We start from the raw sequence: 16512 nt of genomic DNA on the forward strand, positions 1-16512 counted from the left end.
GATGATGGTAATGTACTTAGGTTAATGATTTTACATTTTCTTTAATCAAAAGTCAAGGTTTCTAGGGGGACGCATTTTACTCTTATACCTAAAGAGGACTATTATGGAAAATAGCACAAAGAGAGTGTAAGTGGAGAAGTAATTTAAGGATGCATCTTAGGCACACATATTTATTGAGTTATGAATAATAATGGTAATTGTGTATTTATCTAACCCAACTTTGAGCAGCCTCCTGGAAGAGAGATGACCTTGAAGGGGCTAACAGGGACCTTAGAACACACCACGCTATTGTCTTCCTAAGAGGAATTGTTCAACAGGGTCTTGGATTCCCTTCTTTAATGTGGAGAAAGCTGTTTTTGGCTAGAATTGGAAAGTCAGGAAATAGATTATCCTCTCCTTTCTCCTCACTTTCAAATGGAATATTTTGCTTATAAACTGCACAAAAGCAAATGGGTTTTCTTCTTTTACCAATAGATAACACACAAGTACTGATAAAGCAGAATGTTAGCAAGTCACCCTTTGAGCATGCTTAGAGATATGCAGAAACTGATAGCTGGTTAAGGCAATGAAAAATAAAATACAGACATTTTTCTAGACAGAACATGAGTAATGGAAAATGCTGCTTTTAAAATAGTATATACACATAGGAATCTTAATGCTTCAAAGTGGGTTTCTTAACATAGTAAGAATAGACATGAGTAGACAGCAAGATTTAATAGATTAACATTTGAGGAGGCTTAGCAACTCTTAAAGGTTTCAAGTTGTGGGGAAATTTCAGTAGTGTAAAGTGACAATGCAAATGGCAATTTTAGATCTTCTAAAAACTTTTTAATATTTTATAACCTTGACTTATTAGGTGTCATAGTTCAATTCTGTAATTCTTTTGCTGATTCTTAGTATTTATCATTTCAGAACTACTCATGAATTCTTGTTTGGTGCTCTTGCTGAACTGGTTGATAATGCAAGGTATGTAGTCTTTTAGGCATACAGGCTGTGCTTGAAAACTTTTTGGGTCCTTGTGACTATTGTTTTCTGAAGACTTAGGAAGGAGACAGTTCTGTAAGCAGCTGCATTCCCTCCTAAGAGGCCTCTTACCCCAAAAGTATTTTTAATAGCGTGTTAGTTGATACTTCTACTTTACTTGATTAACTTTAATTTACCCATTGCTTGTCCTAAAAATAGTGAACTTATGACCTTCCAAGTTATCTTCCCTTGTGTATTAGAGCAAGATAATTGCAGTGAAATGCAAGGAATTAAGATAGGAATTTAGCAATCAAGGTAATGGGACAGACAAGATCTTATTTAATTTGTGTTACCAAAAATGTACACCATCTAAAGTCTTTAAAATTATGCCAGGGTGTGTTCCTAAAATGTATATTTAATTGACTCTAGTTGATCAAAGTATCTTCTGTTATTAGTAGCTGTGTTTGGAAGAAAGTCTTCAGCACTGTGTTATATTGAGTTCTTAGTGATGGAAGTCTATAAATATTACTGTGCAAGACTAGAAAGTTAAGGTTGCCTCAAAGATAAACAAATAGGAACATCCAAATCATGATTCTGTTCATAATTATGAAAATATTCTCTCAGTTTTGTTTCTGAATGCAGACATAAAATTCAGACACATTGCTTATTGACCAAGTGTTGATGACTAATGAAGGAAGAGGGTAAGAATTAAGAATAGAGTACTTCCATTTTTTTTAATTAGTTAATTTATTTTGAGAGAGAGAATGCATATGTGCATGTGCACATGAGCAGGGGAAGAGCAGGGAGAGAGAGAGAGAGAGAGAGAGAGAGAATCCCAAGCAGGCTCCGTGCTGTCATTGTGGAGACTGACGTGAGGCTCAATCCCACAAACTGGGAGATCATGACCTGGACCAAACTTAAGAGTCAGATGCCTAACTGACTGAGCCACCTAGGTGCCCTGAGAGTAGAAGTACTTTCTAAACAGATCCCTAGTTAATGAGCTGCTGGGTAATTTTCTGTTTGTATCTATATCTATACTATAAATCTATGCTATTATTACTTTTATTGTTATTCACTGGACTGTTCATGAAAGTGTGCTTGTTAATAAGTTGTTTAACCAGAAAAGTTCCATTTTGTTTCAATCCTGGTTGAGTCATAATTTTTGTATTCAATTTAAAAATGCTGTAGCTTAATGGAACTATGACTTTGCCACTTATTAGCTTTGTGAGACCATGGTGTGTTGTGGCAGACTGTCTTTTTTTATATCCTATGGTGAATTGGAGATTCCTAGGAGTATATGTTCCTGTTCATGCACACATTTTGCTAATTTTTCTCATATTTGAAAATGTTTTTATGTTTTTAGGAATAGGTACATATAGAACTGAATGGACTTGAGTGGGTTTTTTTTTTTTCCCCCACTTAAAACTGATGAAACTTAGGGTACCTGGGTGGCTCAGTCGGTTGAGTGTCTGACTTTGGCTCAGGTCATGATCTCACGGTTTGTGGGTTCAAGCCCCGCATTGGGCTCTGTACTGACAGCTCAGAGCTTGGAGCCTGCTTCGGATTCTGTGTCTCCTTTCTCTGCCCCTCCCCTACTTGTGCTTTCTCTCTCTCTCTCTCTCTCTCTCTCTCTCTCTCTTTCTCCAAATAATAAAAAACCTTTAAAAATTAAAAAAATAAAATAAAACTGATGAAACTCTCCGTGCATCATTTTCCTTGTCTGCAGTTGGCAGAATTGGACTAGATTACCTTCAAGCTGCTCTTGATGACTGAACTTGTTATTTCAGCTAATGGTTGGAGTCTGATGGAGTGCCCCAACTTCCTTTTAGGTTAGGATAAGATTATGGGCTTGTGAATTAGTATGTTGACTGTAGTGTGTATACTGTGAGACCTGATTTTTCATAGGCTTTGTGGCAGATGATTTTTTTTTTCCCTTAACATTTTGTGACAAAGAAAAATGGACGAGGTACTGGAACATTTTTTATGATTGCAATCAAGTGAGTGAGAGAAACACAGTTGTGAGTCATTTTTTAGTGTGTAAAGGGTGGTGTTCTTTCTTATTCTCTAGATGTTTTTACTGTGAAATCTGTATTTAAAAAATGTATCCAGGCCCTATGTGTCATGTGATTATTTTAAATAGTTCAGAGCTTCAGAAGTGTTTCACAGACACATAAGGAAAACAGTATTACTAAGTGTGAAAGTGTAATGGATACAGAATTTCTGTGTGACTTCCTGAAAATAGACTCAAAATAGTATGCATCCCACTTAAAATATTGTACATTTTGATGGTTGATACTTCATATTTTCAACTGGATCTTGATTTTTTTCTTTTAATTTTGCAGAGATGCTGATGCCACCAGAATAGATATTTATGCAGGTAAGTCTAAGTTACATGTCAGTCCTTTCCTCTGACGTTCAGTTCCTTTGAATGAATTTATTGCTATGCCTAAGAAGAAATGCTTAAGAGCATGATTATTCCAGGTCACAGGTAGAAACAGGGCATTCCTGGTCAGGCATGTAATAGAAACCAAAAATTTTGGTGTAAGGGAACTAACATGTGGTGTCCAGATCTATAGATCTACTTAAGTAGCCACTGAGAGATTTATGGGTTAATGGAGTAGAGTAGTGGGGAACAAAGTGACCAAGTACCAGTGATTTGATTGGTTGGCTTACTGATTGGTTGATTTTACTGCTACCTGAGGCCAAAAAGAGCTTATTGGAGGCCACTTCCTCTCTCTGCAACCTCAGCAAGGACTTGGAGGGTTGCTGGTGTCAGTTGCCTAAAACAGTTGGGTTAACTGGGTTGGTGCTGGAATTCGCTGAGATGTTCTCAGGCAGAAATGTCAGGTAGAAAGGAGGGCTGCTTTGCTTGGAATTTAAAGATACTAACAGTGTCTACTGTTTTGCTTATTTAATTGGCTCTGCTGTTTGGTAGTAAAATTCTTTTTTTTTTCCAGAGTGGGTACAACAGTGGAAGAATTCTTAGTCATTATCATTGGCTTTTTAAAAATTTTAAATGATCATTTTTAGTTTGCTTTCTGTCTGTTCAGTGTTTGTACCAGCATGTTTTTTGGTAATTTGAATGCTAGAAATTTGGAAGGGGAATAGGGGAAGATAGCTTTTAAATCCAATTTGGCTAGCATACTCTGTTTTTCTGACAAACTCTTCTAAAGTCTTCTGAAAGGTTTAGGCTAATATTCTGAATAACATTGACTAACATCTGAGAATACTGGTAGTTTTTGTGGGAATATACAATTATCAGATAGCCCCTCTTCATGGACTCACTCATTTGATAAATGGGAACAAGCACATAACTAAGAAGTGATTTTCAGAACTTCAGTGTTATATAATTATGATGAATCTCCCTAGATATGATGGATTTCTCATGCACATTTTCTTTAGAGCAAAGAAAATCATTCAGGACAGCTAAACGTCAGCTATACTGTTTAAATTCTGAAAGCCTTCTCAAAAAGCTATGCCGAAGCGGTGAAAATAAGACTTCTTTTATTTTTAGAAGAAAGGAACAGGAAAAAGGCATAGCAGAAGAGTCTTAGAAGATGGTTACTTAAACCCTAAGGCCAAATGGAGGAACCATTCCCAAGTTACTGTGTATCTTACATCTCAAGTGTGCTATGATGAGGAGCAATTACAGCTACCTCTGAAAGAATCAGCAGTTGTCTTAATCGTTGCACAGATGGTAAAGCAGAGAAAGGGCCTCTACTCCAAGTGACATTGAAAGGAAAAATCATCAGAGCTGAGTCTATTTGAAAGAAACAGTTTTAAACAGAAATCATCTCTGTCCCCTCTTCCACCTTCGGTGGGTGAATTTCACTAAGAAAATTTTGTCCATTATACTCAAAATGGAGCATAACAGTTGGATTTCAATTTAAATGAAAAGGGCCAACTGTGCATTTATTCTGTGCTCAGTGTTCTTACTGCCGTTGTGCTTTGGGAGGAGTCCAGAGAGGATGTGATGGGGCCTTTTCTAAGTTCTCATTAGAGAACTTAAGTCTCTAATTGGAGAGACAGCACTCTGCAGATGATTAGAGAACAATAACTTGGTCTTAAGGGAATTGTCAAGGCAGTTAAAGATTAAATGGTATGATAGAATCAGTAAGGACTACAGCATTTTGGAAAAAGACTTGATTTACTCCAAATAGCTCGAGATTGGGAGTCTTGGCTGAGGTATCACTTCACTCTTTTCTACCTCAGAGCCTTATTAACACATTCAACAAGAGGAATAAAAGCAACCTCATTTTACAAGTAGAATAATAAAATCAGTAACATCCTAGTACTATAAAGTTCTTATTGTTGGTACAGAGGGGAAAGTATTTTCCTGTCTCCCGTTCTGAAACTAGATTGATACTGAACTTGGAAATCCCCTCAAACATCAGATTTAGTTTGAATTCACTACAAATTCACATTTTAAAAGATTGTATTTAAACCTACGAAGGTGACAAAGGAACCAGGCTCTTAAAGTGCAGAGGTGTTCACTCACCCAAAACATTCCTATGAGATGGGGTCATACCATAATGTGCCTGTCAGAAGTAGATTTGGTATTTTTATTGACTTTCTTGACTTCTTTGTATAGGAGTGTCACTTCTCAAAGAAAGGTCCCTTTTGTGATGCCGAATCATAGAAATGGAAAATTAGAGCATGTGAACCTGAAATGTATAGTGCTCAGATGGCAAAAGAACAAGAACTTGGATGTCATTTTATTACAACTTCTGCTGAGGACATTATTTTATCATCTCTGACTTTTGATTTATTAGCTCCATTGTACATTTCTTCTGCTTCTATTTCCTGTCTTCTCCCCAGTGAGAGTTGGATGATGGGATGTGGGATGTCAGGCTGATTTGGAGAAGCTAGACTTAGCCATATTGGGGGGAGCTTAGATGTGCATCCATCCAAATTTGTTCTGATAATCTTACATAGCTGCTACCAGGATCTGAGGCACAACTGCAAAGAAGGCAGTTTGGCTTTGCCCTCCCTGTCTTGGTTCCAAAATGTATGATGGGAGTGGAAGCATACAACCCCCAGCTGCTTAGACTCTCCTCTCTCCAGAACTCCCTGTTCTTCATCAAAATCCTTTGCTTGGAGACTTCATATATCACTCAAATGACTGACAAAGTAAATATCAGGTGTTAGGAATACATCTCTAACTTGTGGAATGTCTGAGGAGATTGTTTTAAGCAGGGATGCAATGGGTTCTTTATTCTCTAGTTCAGTGCTTCTCAAAGAGTGGTCTGTTGATGGACAGCGTCACCTGTGGAGCTTGTTAGAAATAAAAATTCTGGGGTGCCTGGGTGGCTCAGTCGGTTGAGCGTCTGACTTCTGCTCAGGTCATGATCTCGTGGTTCCTGAGTTTGAGCCCCACGTTGGGCTCTGTGCTGACAGCTTGGAGCCTGGAGCCTGCTTTGGATTCTGCGTCTCCCTCTGTCTCTGTCCCTCCCCTGCTCATGCTCTGTCTCTCTCTGTCTCAAAAATAAATAAAAACATTTTTAAAAATTAAAAAAAAAAAGAAATAAAAATTCTTAGGTACCACCTCAGATTCACACAGACTTTCCAGGGTAGAGCCCAGAATCTGTATTTTTAACAAGGTCTTCAGCTCATTCTTAACGCAGACTACATTTTGCTCTAGCTGTTACTCTTCTTGGTCTCCTGCTTAAACCCTCCTGATTACCTAACCTTCTACAGAGAGTAGCAGCTTTTGGACTCTAAGCTCTGTGAAGGCAGTGATCATATCTGTATTGTTTACTGTTGTTTTTATCACAGAGCCAGGCACAGAGGAAGTGCTCAGTAAATGCTCATTGAATAAATGAGTGATTAGGATAAGCATTGTAGCCAGGTAAAGATACCACATTGCATATTTACAAAGTTGAAGAAGTGACTGCTGTGTCAGCTAGTCTCTCTTGGCCCTGAGGCAGTGTTGCCCTTGGTCGTGGACTTGGTTACTAGTAGCTGCATACAGGCTGTTGATCACTGTGTGGCCAGGAGGATCCTCTCTATTGGTGGATCTCTTAACCCTTGTAAACCATATGAAAAATCTTTAAAATGAAGTCTTTGAACAAGAAAGGTATCTCAGACCCCCTGTTAAGTGGTGATTTTGTGTTAAAACAGCCTGCAAATCCTGTTCTAACAAACACAAGGGCCTAGAGTAACTTCCTATTTAGTGTTCCAGAAATGCCAGTAATCTTTGAAGACTTTTGAAATGCACTTGGCTTGAACCAATTTCTGAATCCCGAAGCAGAGTCTTCATGTACATTTTATGGCTGAAGTGTACAGCAAATGGCTCTTGGTTAGATTTAGAACACTTTTACCATGTTCTGTATCTGACCCAGATTGAGTCTCCATGTGATACCTTGCTTCCTCCAGAAGGAAATTTTGAAGTCTTTTTGCACTTTTCTTGCACTTGCTCCTGCTTACTAGATCTCATTTGGATTCTCCATACTTTGATAAGAGGCACTGCCATAAGGAGAAATTTTCTTATCTACTAGTAGTACTTCCAGGAAGATCCTTGTTCTTGAACTTTCAAGAAGCACTTGTTATTAACGTTTTAGTAGAGCTAAATTCCTGAACACTTAGTGATACTTGAAAATCTCTGTGGTTTATAGTACTTTTGAAATAGCGTTTTAAATTACACTAACTAGTTCATTTAACGAAGGTGATCATGACTCCCTTGAATCTTTAGCCTTAGGAGAGGACAAAGAGTGTTTTAAATTGAGATTCCTCAGCTTGGATAGTGTATGAAGTTGGTGAACCTCAGCTTAGGGGAGACAAAAGAGTTCTCAGGAAGTAGTCTCCAAAGCAGTCTTGGGCTTGTCTCCGTAGTAGCTTACATAAACCTTTCTTTTAATAGAAGTGCTCTCCTGATTCCAAAGCCCGTGCTGTTCCTCCTTTGCAACACAGTACTCATCATTGGTCAAAGGCACCTTGGAAACTCCAGTATGGTCCCCTTCCCTATTGGAGAATCTTTTCTTTAGTGTTTGTGAGATGTTTAGACCCAGACTACTTTGAGTAACCACCTGCTGCTGCAGAAGACAGCTACCGAAAGAAGAGGTTCTTCCACCTACTGAAATGGCAGTCAGTTTGTTTTGTTCCTTTCCTGTTGACCAGGAAGCCTTGCCATGGCTGCACTGTCAAAGGACTTCTTTTGTCAAAAGACTGCTCCTCCTTCCAGTTGAGCAAGTCCAGCTGGGAAACAGGAAGTTCTCACTACACCTTGTGCCATCTCATTCCTAGGTTAGGGAGCCATTTCAAGGACCCATACCAAGCAGAAGATGTGGCAATGAATACATATAGCCCAGAAACTAAAGTTATCCTGGGGCTAGTCACACATAGACATAGCAGTTTGTCTGGATAGTAGCTGTCACCGCTGTGCCCATGGCATGTCTGGCTTGATCGCTTTGTCTGATGGCTACCCCAGACTTAACCCACAAAGGAGATGCTCTGTTGAATTTGAGGAATATTGATAAGGTAGAGTGTGTAGTAGTTGGAATGCTTTAGTGGCTCGGGGTCCATGGCAGAGGGCAGAGGTAGAAGTAATCCAGGTGGAAAGAGGCAGAAGGATGATTGAGGTTTGTGTGAAATACATGATATTTAGTGGTCCTTGGTGTGGTTAGTCTAGTGGACCAGGTATTTCCTGCCCTCAAAGATTCTCTCAAGCTTTGTCATGAACTAGAAAGCATTGGAGAACCTTTGATAGTAAGGCCCACCCTCAAGGGCTCTGACATTTACTTCACACTAGCTAAGGCTGTTAGAAGGAGGAGCTAGATTTGGCATTCTAACCTTTTTGGATCAAACGTCACATTGGTATACATTCTGATTTTACCTGTGTTGCCACCCTCTGATAGGTAACTACCCAGTAATGGCAACTGCTTCTTTTACAGAAAGGCGAGAGGACCTTCGAGGAGGATTTATGCTTTGCTTTTTGGATGATGGAGCAGGAATGGATCCAAGTAAGTGATGAGATGATTGCTTCTTTGGGGGAGGACGTAACTCTTTTTACAAAAAACTTGTGTTGTTTTTGTTACCTCACTATTGTGATTAGAAGATCCATCTGGAGAGAGAGGTCTGTTGCAGGATCATAGGCTTAATTCCACTAATGGATTTGCCAGGTCTTGTCCTAGCATGGGAGATAGGATCTGAGTGGCAACCTGAAGTCAGTCAGATTACCTGTCTCTTGACAGTGTACTTATCAGCTTGCACAACATCCTAGAGCTAGAACTACAGAGGTCTCCCTCAGCCTTCATACCATGTTCTGGTAACAGAATAAGGTCATAGTGATGGTGGTGCTGACAGGCCAGTCTGAGATTGCCTCCATTTGCCTCATGGTTGTGAATTTCTTTAGAAAATGTTTTTAGTAAACACACAGCCCTGCTTGGATTTAATAAGGTTCAGACCTTTGATTTTTGAGGATCCTGGGAAAGAAATGCAAATGCTTCACTTTCTTTTGTGCCTGCCACTTCAGGTGATGCTGCCAGTGTGATCCAGTTTGGGAAGTCAGCCAAGCGAACACCTGAGTCCACCCAGATTGGGCAGTATGGGAATGGGTTAAAATCGTAAGTATACTAGAAACCTGTCATAGGACTCCATACAAAATCAAGCAGTGCTCTCTTGCTTGTGTCCAATGAAAATTTTCCTGCTCCTTATCCCTTCATCACTGTAACTCTGGAACAGAAGAAAAGTCAAAAAGAAGTGGTAGTTTGGGGACTTAATAACTGTTGTTCTAAATCTGTAGTTTTCCTTACAGATTGAAAAGTATGAACATCTTAAATCAATTGGGGTGAGTGGAGTTGTAGTTTTCTCTTGGCAGTGTGCTCTGGAACCACATCTCTCCTCCTGAGGAAAATTCTTATTTTTACCCTGTGGTTGAGGTGGTTGTTTTTGGGGTTAGGATATCTGAGATGGTAAAGGGTTGTTTCATGTCACAGCACTGTTCCCTGAGCGCCTGCCATATGGGGATCCAGGGTGAGTAAAAGATCTGAACCCTCCCTCCCAGAAGACAGGGTCTCCACTCATATGTCCTGCTGGACTCTGTAGCAGGGACCTACCTAATGTCTTCAAATCTCTTGGGACTTCTTTCTCAGCCCTTGGTTCCCACTAGTTTGGTGTTTGGAATGTGTTGTTCTGATTTTCAGTGAAGCCCCAAGAGAAAGGTTTCTATTTCTGAAGTGCTCACTTCCAGCTGTACATACCTTTGGATGGAATAAGATTTAGAGTTTGTACAAATGGAATTCTGAGTCACGTTTCCAGTCTTGCTGTGGAAACGTGTTGTTTTGTTTGAGAGAGGATGGTGCTTTGGTTAGTTAACAGTATCAGTAGTCCCTCACATGCAGTGTGCTTTGGGTGTGTGGCAGGGGAAGAGAATGCTTACAAAGACATCAGGGACATGGTACCTGGACTTTTTGATTTGTCTTTCAGGGGAGAAACCAAATGGAAATAACAGGCACTTATCATGTGCCAGGCACCATGCTAAAAACTTTACTTGGATGATTTCATTTAATTCTCATTATACCCCTTTGTGGTGTAGGGACTATTATTTTCATTTTCTACTGAGGAAATTGAGGTTTATGGGGATGAAGTGATTTCCCCAGAGTTATAAAAATATTGGCCCGAGCGTATAGCTGAGATAAGAACCAGGTCCTTCTGACTGCAGAGCTGGAGCTGTTCTCCATCTCACTTCAGTCACACAAACTAAAGTTCAAATCTCACCTCAGCCACTTAATTACTTCTTTGGCCCTCAGTTTCTTCCTTTGTAAATTGGGATTATAATACATACTGAATAAGTTAAGGATTAAATGCTCTCATTGCTGTGAGAGCCCTAGACTAGTTTCTGGATTTTTTTCTTTTTTAAGTTTATTTATTTATTTTGAGAGGGAGAGAGAGAGAAAGCAAGCAGGGGAGGGGCAGAGAGAGAAAATCCCAAGCATGCTCTGTGCTGTCAGCACAGAGCCCGATGTGGGGCCAGAACTCACAACTGTGAGATCATGACCTGAGCCGAAACCAAGAGTTGGATGCGTAACCAGCTGAGCCACCCAGGCACCCCTAGTTTCTGGATTCTTATTTTATTTCTCTTTTGATCTTTCCATGACAGATTTCCTGGCCTGATTCACTGGGTCTGTGGGTTCCGTGGGTTCCCCAGGTGATTCCAGCACCGGTGCTCTAAGTCCCCAATGACTGTAGTCTCCTAGAGTCAGTGTGATAGAAGAAGCCCTGACTTCCCTTCTGGATTATAGGCTAACCTCTTCCTAACTGGTTTTAGTAATTTTGTGACCTTAGGCAAGCTGTTTCATGTCTCTGAAATCTATTTCCTAATCTAGAAAATGGGGTTTTACTCTTTGACATTCTCTCTTACAAAGCAGGCTTAAGGAGCAAACAAAATGTGACTCTGACTGTGCTTAGAATTAGAAGACCAGGAAGTTGAGAGTGTTATTAGCATAATTTAGTACAATGATATTTGTAAAGGACCCATTGAGGTTGGAGCCATCTAGTGTTGAGAGTGTATTTATTTTGATACCAATTCAGAAGTTGAAAAAGTGTTTCGGCAGGGAGTGATTTGTGCTGAGAATAGGGCTGAGAAGCAAGGAAGCCAGCAGACATGGTATTTTTGGGGTTGTTGCTCTTCAGCCTCCAAGGTCAGGTTCAAAGAGGGAAGAAAGAGGCACAAAGTGAGAGTTTTTGCCAAATTAGGGCAAGAGTAAGCTTTGACAGAAGGCAAGATAATGTGCCTCATTTTGCCACCCATAAGCTTCAGAGAAGAAGGAGGAGGGCTGTGAAATTGTCAGGGGAAGGAGCATTGCCAATGTCTTAGGAACTAGAGGATGAAAAACAGAACTTGGCAGCCCCCAGGGTGTCTCTGGATAGTGTCCTGGGTGTTTTCCTGAGCATTTGGGGGAAATGGGACATGGCATTCATTTGTGTGTTTGGCATGCTAGCCTGGTTTGTATTTGTACATAGAAGAGAGTATTGAGGCTTCCCATTGCCATCCTCTCCCTGGGGTATTATGGAGACTAATGAGATAATAGCCATAAAGCCCCAGAAGCTACTCAGAAGAAGGGAGCTAAACAGTCCCATTGTTCATTGGGCAATGAACTGTTAGAACTTCTGCCCTGTTCCACGTTGCCCAGAAAGGCTTGTCCTTGCCTGTTCCTCAGATGATTGAATGTGGCCAGAGGAAGGAAGCAATTGATTCCATTCAGACTTTCGCCTTGTGGAACCCAGCCTCAAGGCACATTTCCCAGAACCAGTTGCATACAGAAGCAGGGACCACCTATGTCATAATGAGCTTGAGGTGGCAAAACAATTTTGAGACAGAAGATGGTTATAGTTCTAAGATATGAGCCAATTATAGGCCTTAAAAACTGTGATTAAGAATTATATTGTGTATGGTTGGGGGGGTCAGGTTTAGCTGAGCTTTGGGGTCATACCGTTGTTTTTTTTGTTGTTGTTTTTTTGTTTTGTTTTTTTTTTGAGAACTTATGAGCATAGATCGTGGGCTATGCCCTTGATGGCTCTGCCATTTGATGAGTGAATGAGAAATACCTGATGGGAACTGGATGTGGTCAGCATGTTGAAGGTGTCAATTCCTGGAGGGAAATTTGATGGTGACACATTCAAAGAGTACAGCAGCCCTTGTGTAGCTGAGATGAACCTGGTGCATGGGCAGCAGGATTACTTGTTACCATTGTGGCAGCAGGTTGGGGGTGACACTAACTTGGGGCTGACGATTGCTGGTGAATGTGCCCTAGAAGGGTGGTGAAGGAGCCCTGTATGGTGGGTAAGTGGGGTCAGGCAAGTTGTGAGGAGTGATGAAAGTTGATGGAAGAACAGAGGAATGAGGGCCGTGGGCCTCAGCTCAGGGTCCTAGGATGGAGGGAGGTCTTGAGAAGAGCCTCCTAAAGGCAGTTTTAGTCACATCCAGAGAGTGAATTTGCTTCTTTTTTAGATGAGTTTTTGAATCCCTGGGAGAATAATCCATTTTTGCTTCCCTTTCAGGGGCTCAATGCGCATTGGGAAGGATTTTATACTCTTCACCAAGAAGGAGGATACCATGACTTGCCTCTTCTTGTCCAGGACCTTTCATGAGGAGGAAGGCATTGATGAGGTAGGTCCTATCCTTGTGGTTCGAGTTGCCATTTAACATTTTCCAGATCTGGGGCACCTGGATGGCCTAGTCAGCTAAGCATCCAACTCTTGATTTTGTCTCAGGTCGTGATCTCACAATTCATGAGTTTGAGCCCCGCGTCGGGCTCTGCACTGACAGCATGAAGCCTGCTTGGGATTCTCTGTCTCTCTCTGCCTCTCTTTCTCTCTCCAAAAATAAATAAACATTAAAAGCAAGCACACAAATAGACATTTCACACATCTGACCAGGGTCTTTCTGTAGGTCATTTGCCATCGATGCTGGACTCATTGAGGTTGCAGGATTGCAGCCACACCCCTGTTATTGGATTAGCTGGTTGGATGAATTGGTTGAAGCATCAGGCAGACCTTTTAGTTTAAGAGAAGGTAAAATCTCAAAGCTTCAGCGATCAGTTGTCCTGTTTCTGAGAATGGGGTCATCAAATGGCAGGAACCAAGGATTTGTACCTTCTTTAGAGCTGCAGCCTGAATTCATTCTGGCAGGGTGTCAATATGGAGTTGTTTTATCAAGGGGAGTGTTTTGGCTTCATAACTATGGGTGGAGACCACAGGCTGTAATAATAATAGGAACTAATAATTGGAGCAGCATAGTCTTTCCTATATGATGGTGATTTTGTGGAATGTGCTATGAATGTATTTTCCTTTTGAAGAAATATGTTACTTTAATCGTCTGTATCAGAAGGTACAAGTCAGATCCCTATAGGGCCTGGGTAGGTAGTGAAGCAGGTGGTGAGTGTATGGAAATCATTGTTGTAAGTTCTTCACTAAATGGCAGATGACAAATAGCCCCAGGTCATCATTGCTATATTGGAAGGAAGTTCTAATGAATCTAGAATATTCTGATTTTAAAATGTGTTGGTAATTAACTATGCAAGCTAAACACATGCTCCATTGATTTTCTTTGTGGCCTGGTGGTTCACATATCTGCAGAGCTGGTCTGGTGAGGTCTGTGCTTCCTCATGGTGGGGATCAGGGATAGCCTCAGTCTTCCCAGCCTCAGACTGGACTCTTACCTTCTTACATGTGTGAGAAGTGGTGACTAGAGCTTTAGAGAGGGGGTTAAGAGGGTTTGCAGAGAGAAATCCATGGCTGTTGCATAAATAGGTGAATTTGGTCAGGTTTTCAATCTGATTAATCTCTGGTGGTTAGCTGTGGGTAAATTTGTGCTGGCCCTGTTTAGATGAGCCTAAATCATAGCAAACTAGTTCATGTTGGGAATGAAAGGTTGTCTTTTTCTACTGCCTTTCCTTGGCAAGCCGGTGGATGTATTTGCCTTTTTGGTGCACTGCGTCAGTTCACCCATCATACATGGAGTGAGAGAGGTGCTGTGGCTGGAAAGAACAATCTCTTGGGAGAAGGTAGGGCAGGAGAACTTTTGCCCATGCTGCGATTTTCAGGAATGTTTCCTGATGGACTGTGGGTGGTAGGAGGTGGGTGGTGAAGTCCATGGAAATCATCTGTTCAAGGCCATCACCTTCCCTTGTGGGAAGGGACTTGGCAGAGGTGCCACCTGAAGAAAGGTGGTGGCCTCTGGAGATCAGGGAGGGTCAGTCAGGCTTGACCTCAGGGCCTTGGTGAGTGTGCAGGACTTAAAACGGCAAGCTTCAAAGGGATTTTAAGCAAAGCTGTAACAGTATCAGTATCTTTTATAAAAAGGTCAGTTTGGTTGTTGTGTGGTGATTAGATTGGAAAGATAGAGGTGTTGGAGTAAACTAGTTGAGATGCCCTGGCTATGTGTAGCCTGCAGGGCTGCAGTAGGGAGGCGAGAGATGTAGGAAGAATTGTCACCTCTTTAGCATGTGGGGCCCACAAACCTGATGTTTGATTAGCAGAAAGGGGAAGGAGGGTCACGATGCAGGTTCTGATGTGGCAGCTGGGGCATAGTGGGCTGTCTGGAGCTGGTGAAGAATGGAAGAGAGTGACATCCTCTTCTGCTAGTCTTTGCTGAAGAACTTAAGTTTTCTCCTGGACACGCAGTCGGGTCTGGGTCCAGAGCTTGAGGGGAGGCCTAGGCTCTGGAAACCTTGGTAGCAGATGAGCTCACCTAAAGGAGCATGCAGAGTGAGAAGAGGACTTGGGATCTCAGGGATGCTAACATTTAAAGTGTAGGAAGAGGAGAAAGTGGCAAAAAAGACAGGAGTGGGTAGGAGGAAAACCAGTAGAGTGGTGACATTGAAACTAAAGAAGTGTCCCAATGGCAGGGATGGGTGCCAGTGGAAGTACATGCAGTTTAAAGTAATATTATTGTCAAAAAAACAAAAAACAAACAAAAAAAAGCTCTTATCACCTGGGGCTGCTGTGAAAAATGGGAGTTGCAGTGTGAGGTACAGATTCACAGAACACAAATGGAACTCGGTTCCCCTGGTGAAAAACCTAGGTTGAAATTTTTTCCTTACTTGGTGCTAGAAGGTCACTATTTTGGATTGTACTCTAGTGCAAACTCAGCCAAGATTTCAAAATAAGATCATTTTTGGCTGGTTAGGAATGTGTCCAAACCAGCTCTAGGGATGAATACCATCAGACATTAAGCTTCTTAGAAACCAGTAAAATCTCTTCCAACCCTCAACAGTTTTATCACCCTGGCACTTGTTAAAATGCAGTGTCCCTTTTTCCTTAGGTGGAGGGGGGCATGTGATTTGAACCTTTGAGGTATCTGGACTGGTTTGCTCTACAGAGGGGATCAAGCAGTCAGCCATCCCTAGGCTCTCATGGGCAGCTGGCTGGGGGAGGAGTACATCTAAGCCTGTGGGAGTGGCACTTGAGGATACAGTTTTAGAAGAAAGAGGATTTTTTTCCTCTTAGTTTTATTGAGGTATAGTTGATAAGGGTAGGATTTTTAAAAACATAAACATAAGATTAAATTCCATAATATGAAAGAGTATATTAAAATATGGGTACAGTTGGGAGAATAAGTATAAAGTGAACATGATAGCTGCCATGGTAGACTGATACTAGGAGTTCCCAGTGTGCCCCTCACCAGTTGTATTCCTTATTGCACCTCTGAAGGAGCTGCCTTCAGGTAGGTTTTGTGATGATTGCCTTGTTTCTCTTTATAGTTTTGTCACCTGTATTGTGTGTACGCATTTTATAGAAGTGGGCTCCTACCATAGGTTTTTTTTCCACTTTGCCTTTTTCACCTAACATTGTTTTTGAGATCCATCCATGTTGATGTTAGTAGCTGTTAGTTTGTTCATTGTCGTCACTACACAGTATTCCGTTGTATAAATATGCAACAGTGTAATTTATCTATTCTGTATTGGATATTTGTGTTACCCTTACATGTTTGCTGGTACATAAGTGCGGAAGTTTCTGCTAGGATATAACCTGGGGATGGAATTGCTGAGTTGTAGGTTTATATGTATCTTTGGATTTACTAGATAATAAATATTTTTTTGGTAGTAGAGT

At 41.1% G+C, this 16512-nt stretch overlaps 1 protein-coding gene across 5 annotated transcripts in view; it reads left to right on the forward strand.

The window, feature by feature from the left end:
* Positions 1-16512, forward strand: part of MORC2 (MORC family CW-type zinc finger 2) — a 39458-nt gene that overhangs the window by 7190 nt on the left and 15756 nt on the right. For all 5 annotated transcript variants that reach the window (XM_042911667.1, XM_042911668.1, XM_042911670.1 and 2 more), the window contains exons 2-6: positions 913-966; positions 3306-3340; positions 8853-8921; positions 9434-9524; positions 12961-13069. In XM_042911667.1, coding sequence (XP_042767601.1) covers positions 913-966; positions 3306-3340; positions 8853-8921; positions 9434-9524; positions 12961-13069 — 358 coding nt within the window. The remainder of the gene's footprint in view (positions 1-912; positions 967-3305; positions 3341-8852; positions 8922-9433; positions 9525-12960; positions 13070-16512) is intronic.

Source organism: Panthera leo, chromosome D3, assembly GCF_018350215.1.
Source record: "Panthera leo isolate Ple1 chromosome D3, P.leo_Ple1_pat1.1, whole genome shotgun sequence".
Lineage (NCBI taxonomy): Eukaryota > Metazoa > Chordata > Mammalia > Carnivora > Felidae > Panthera > Panthera leo.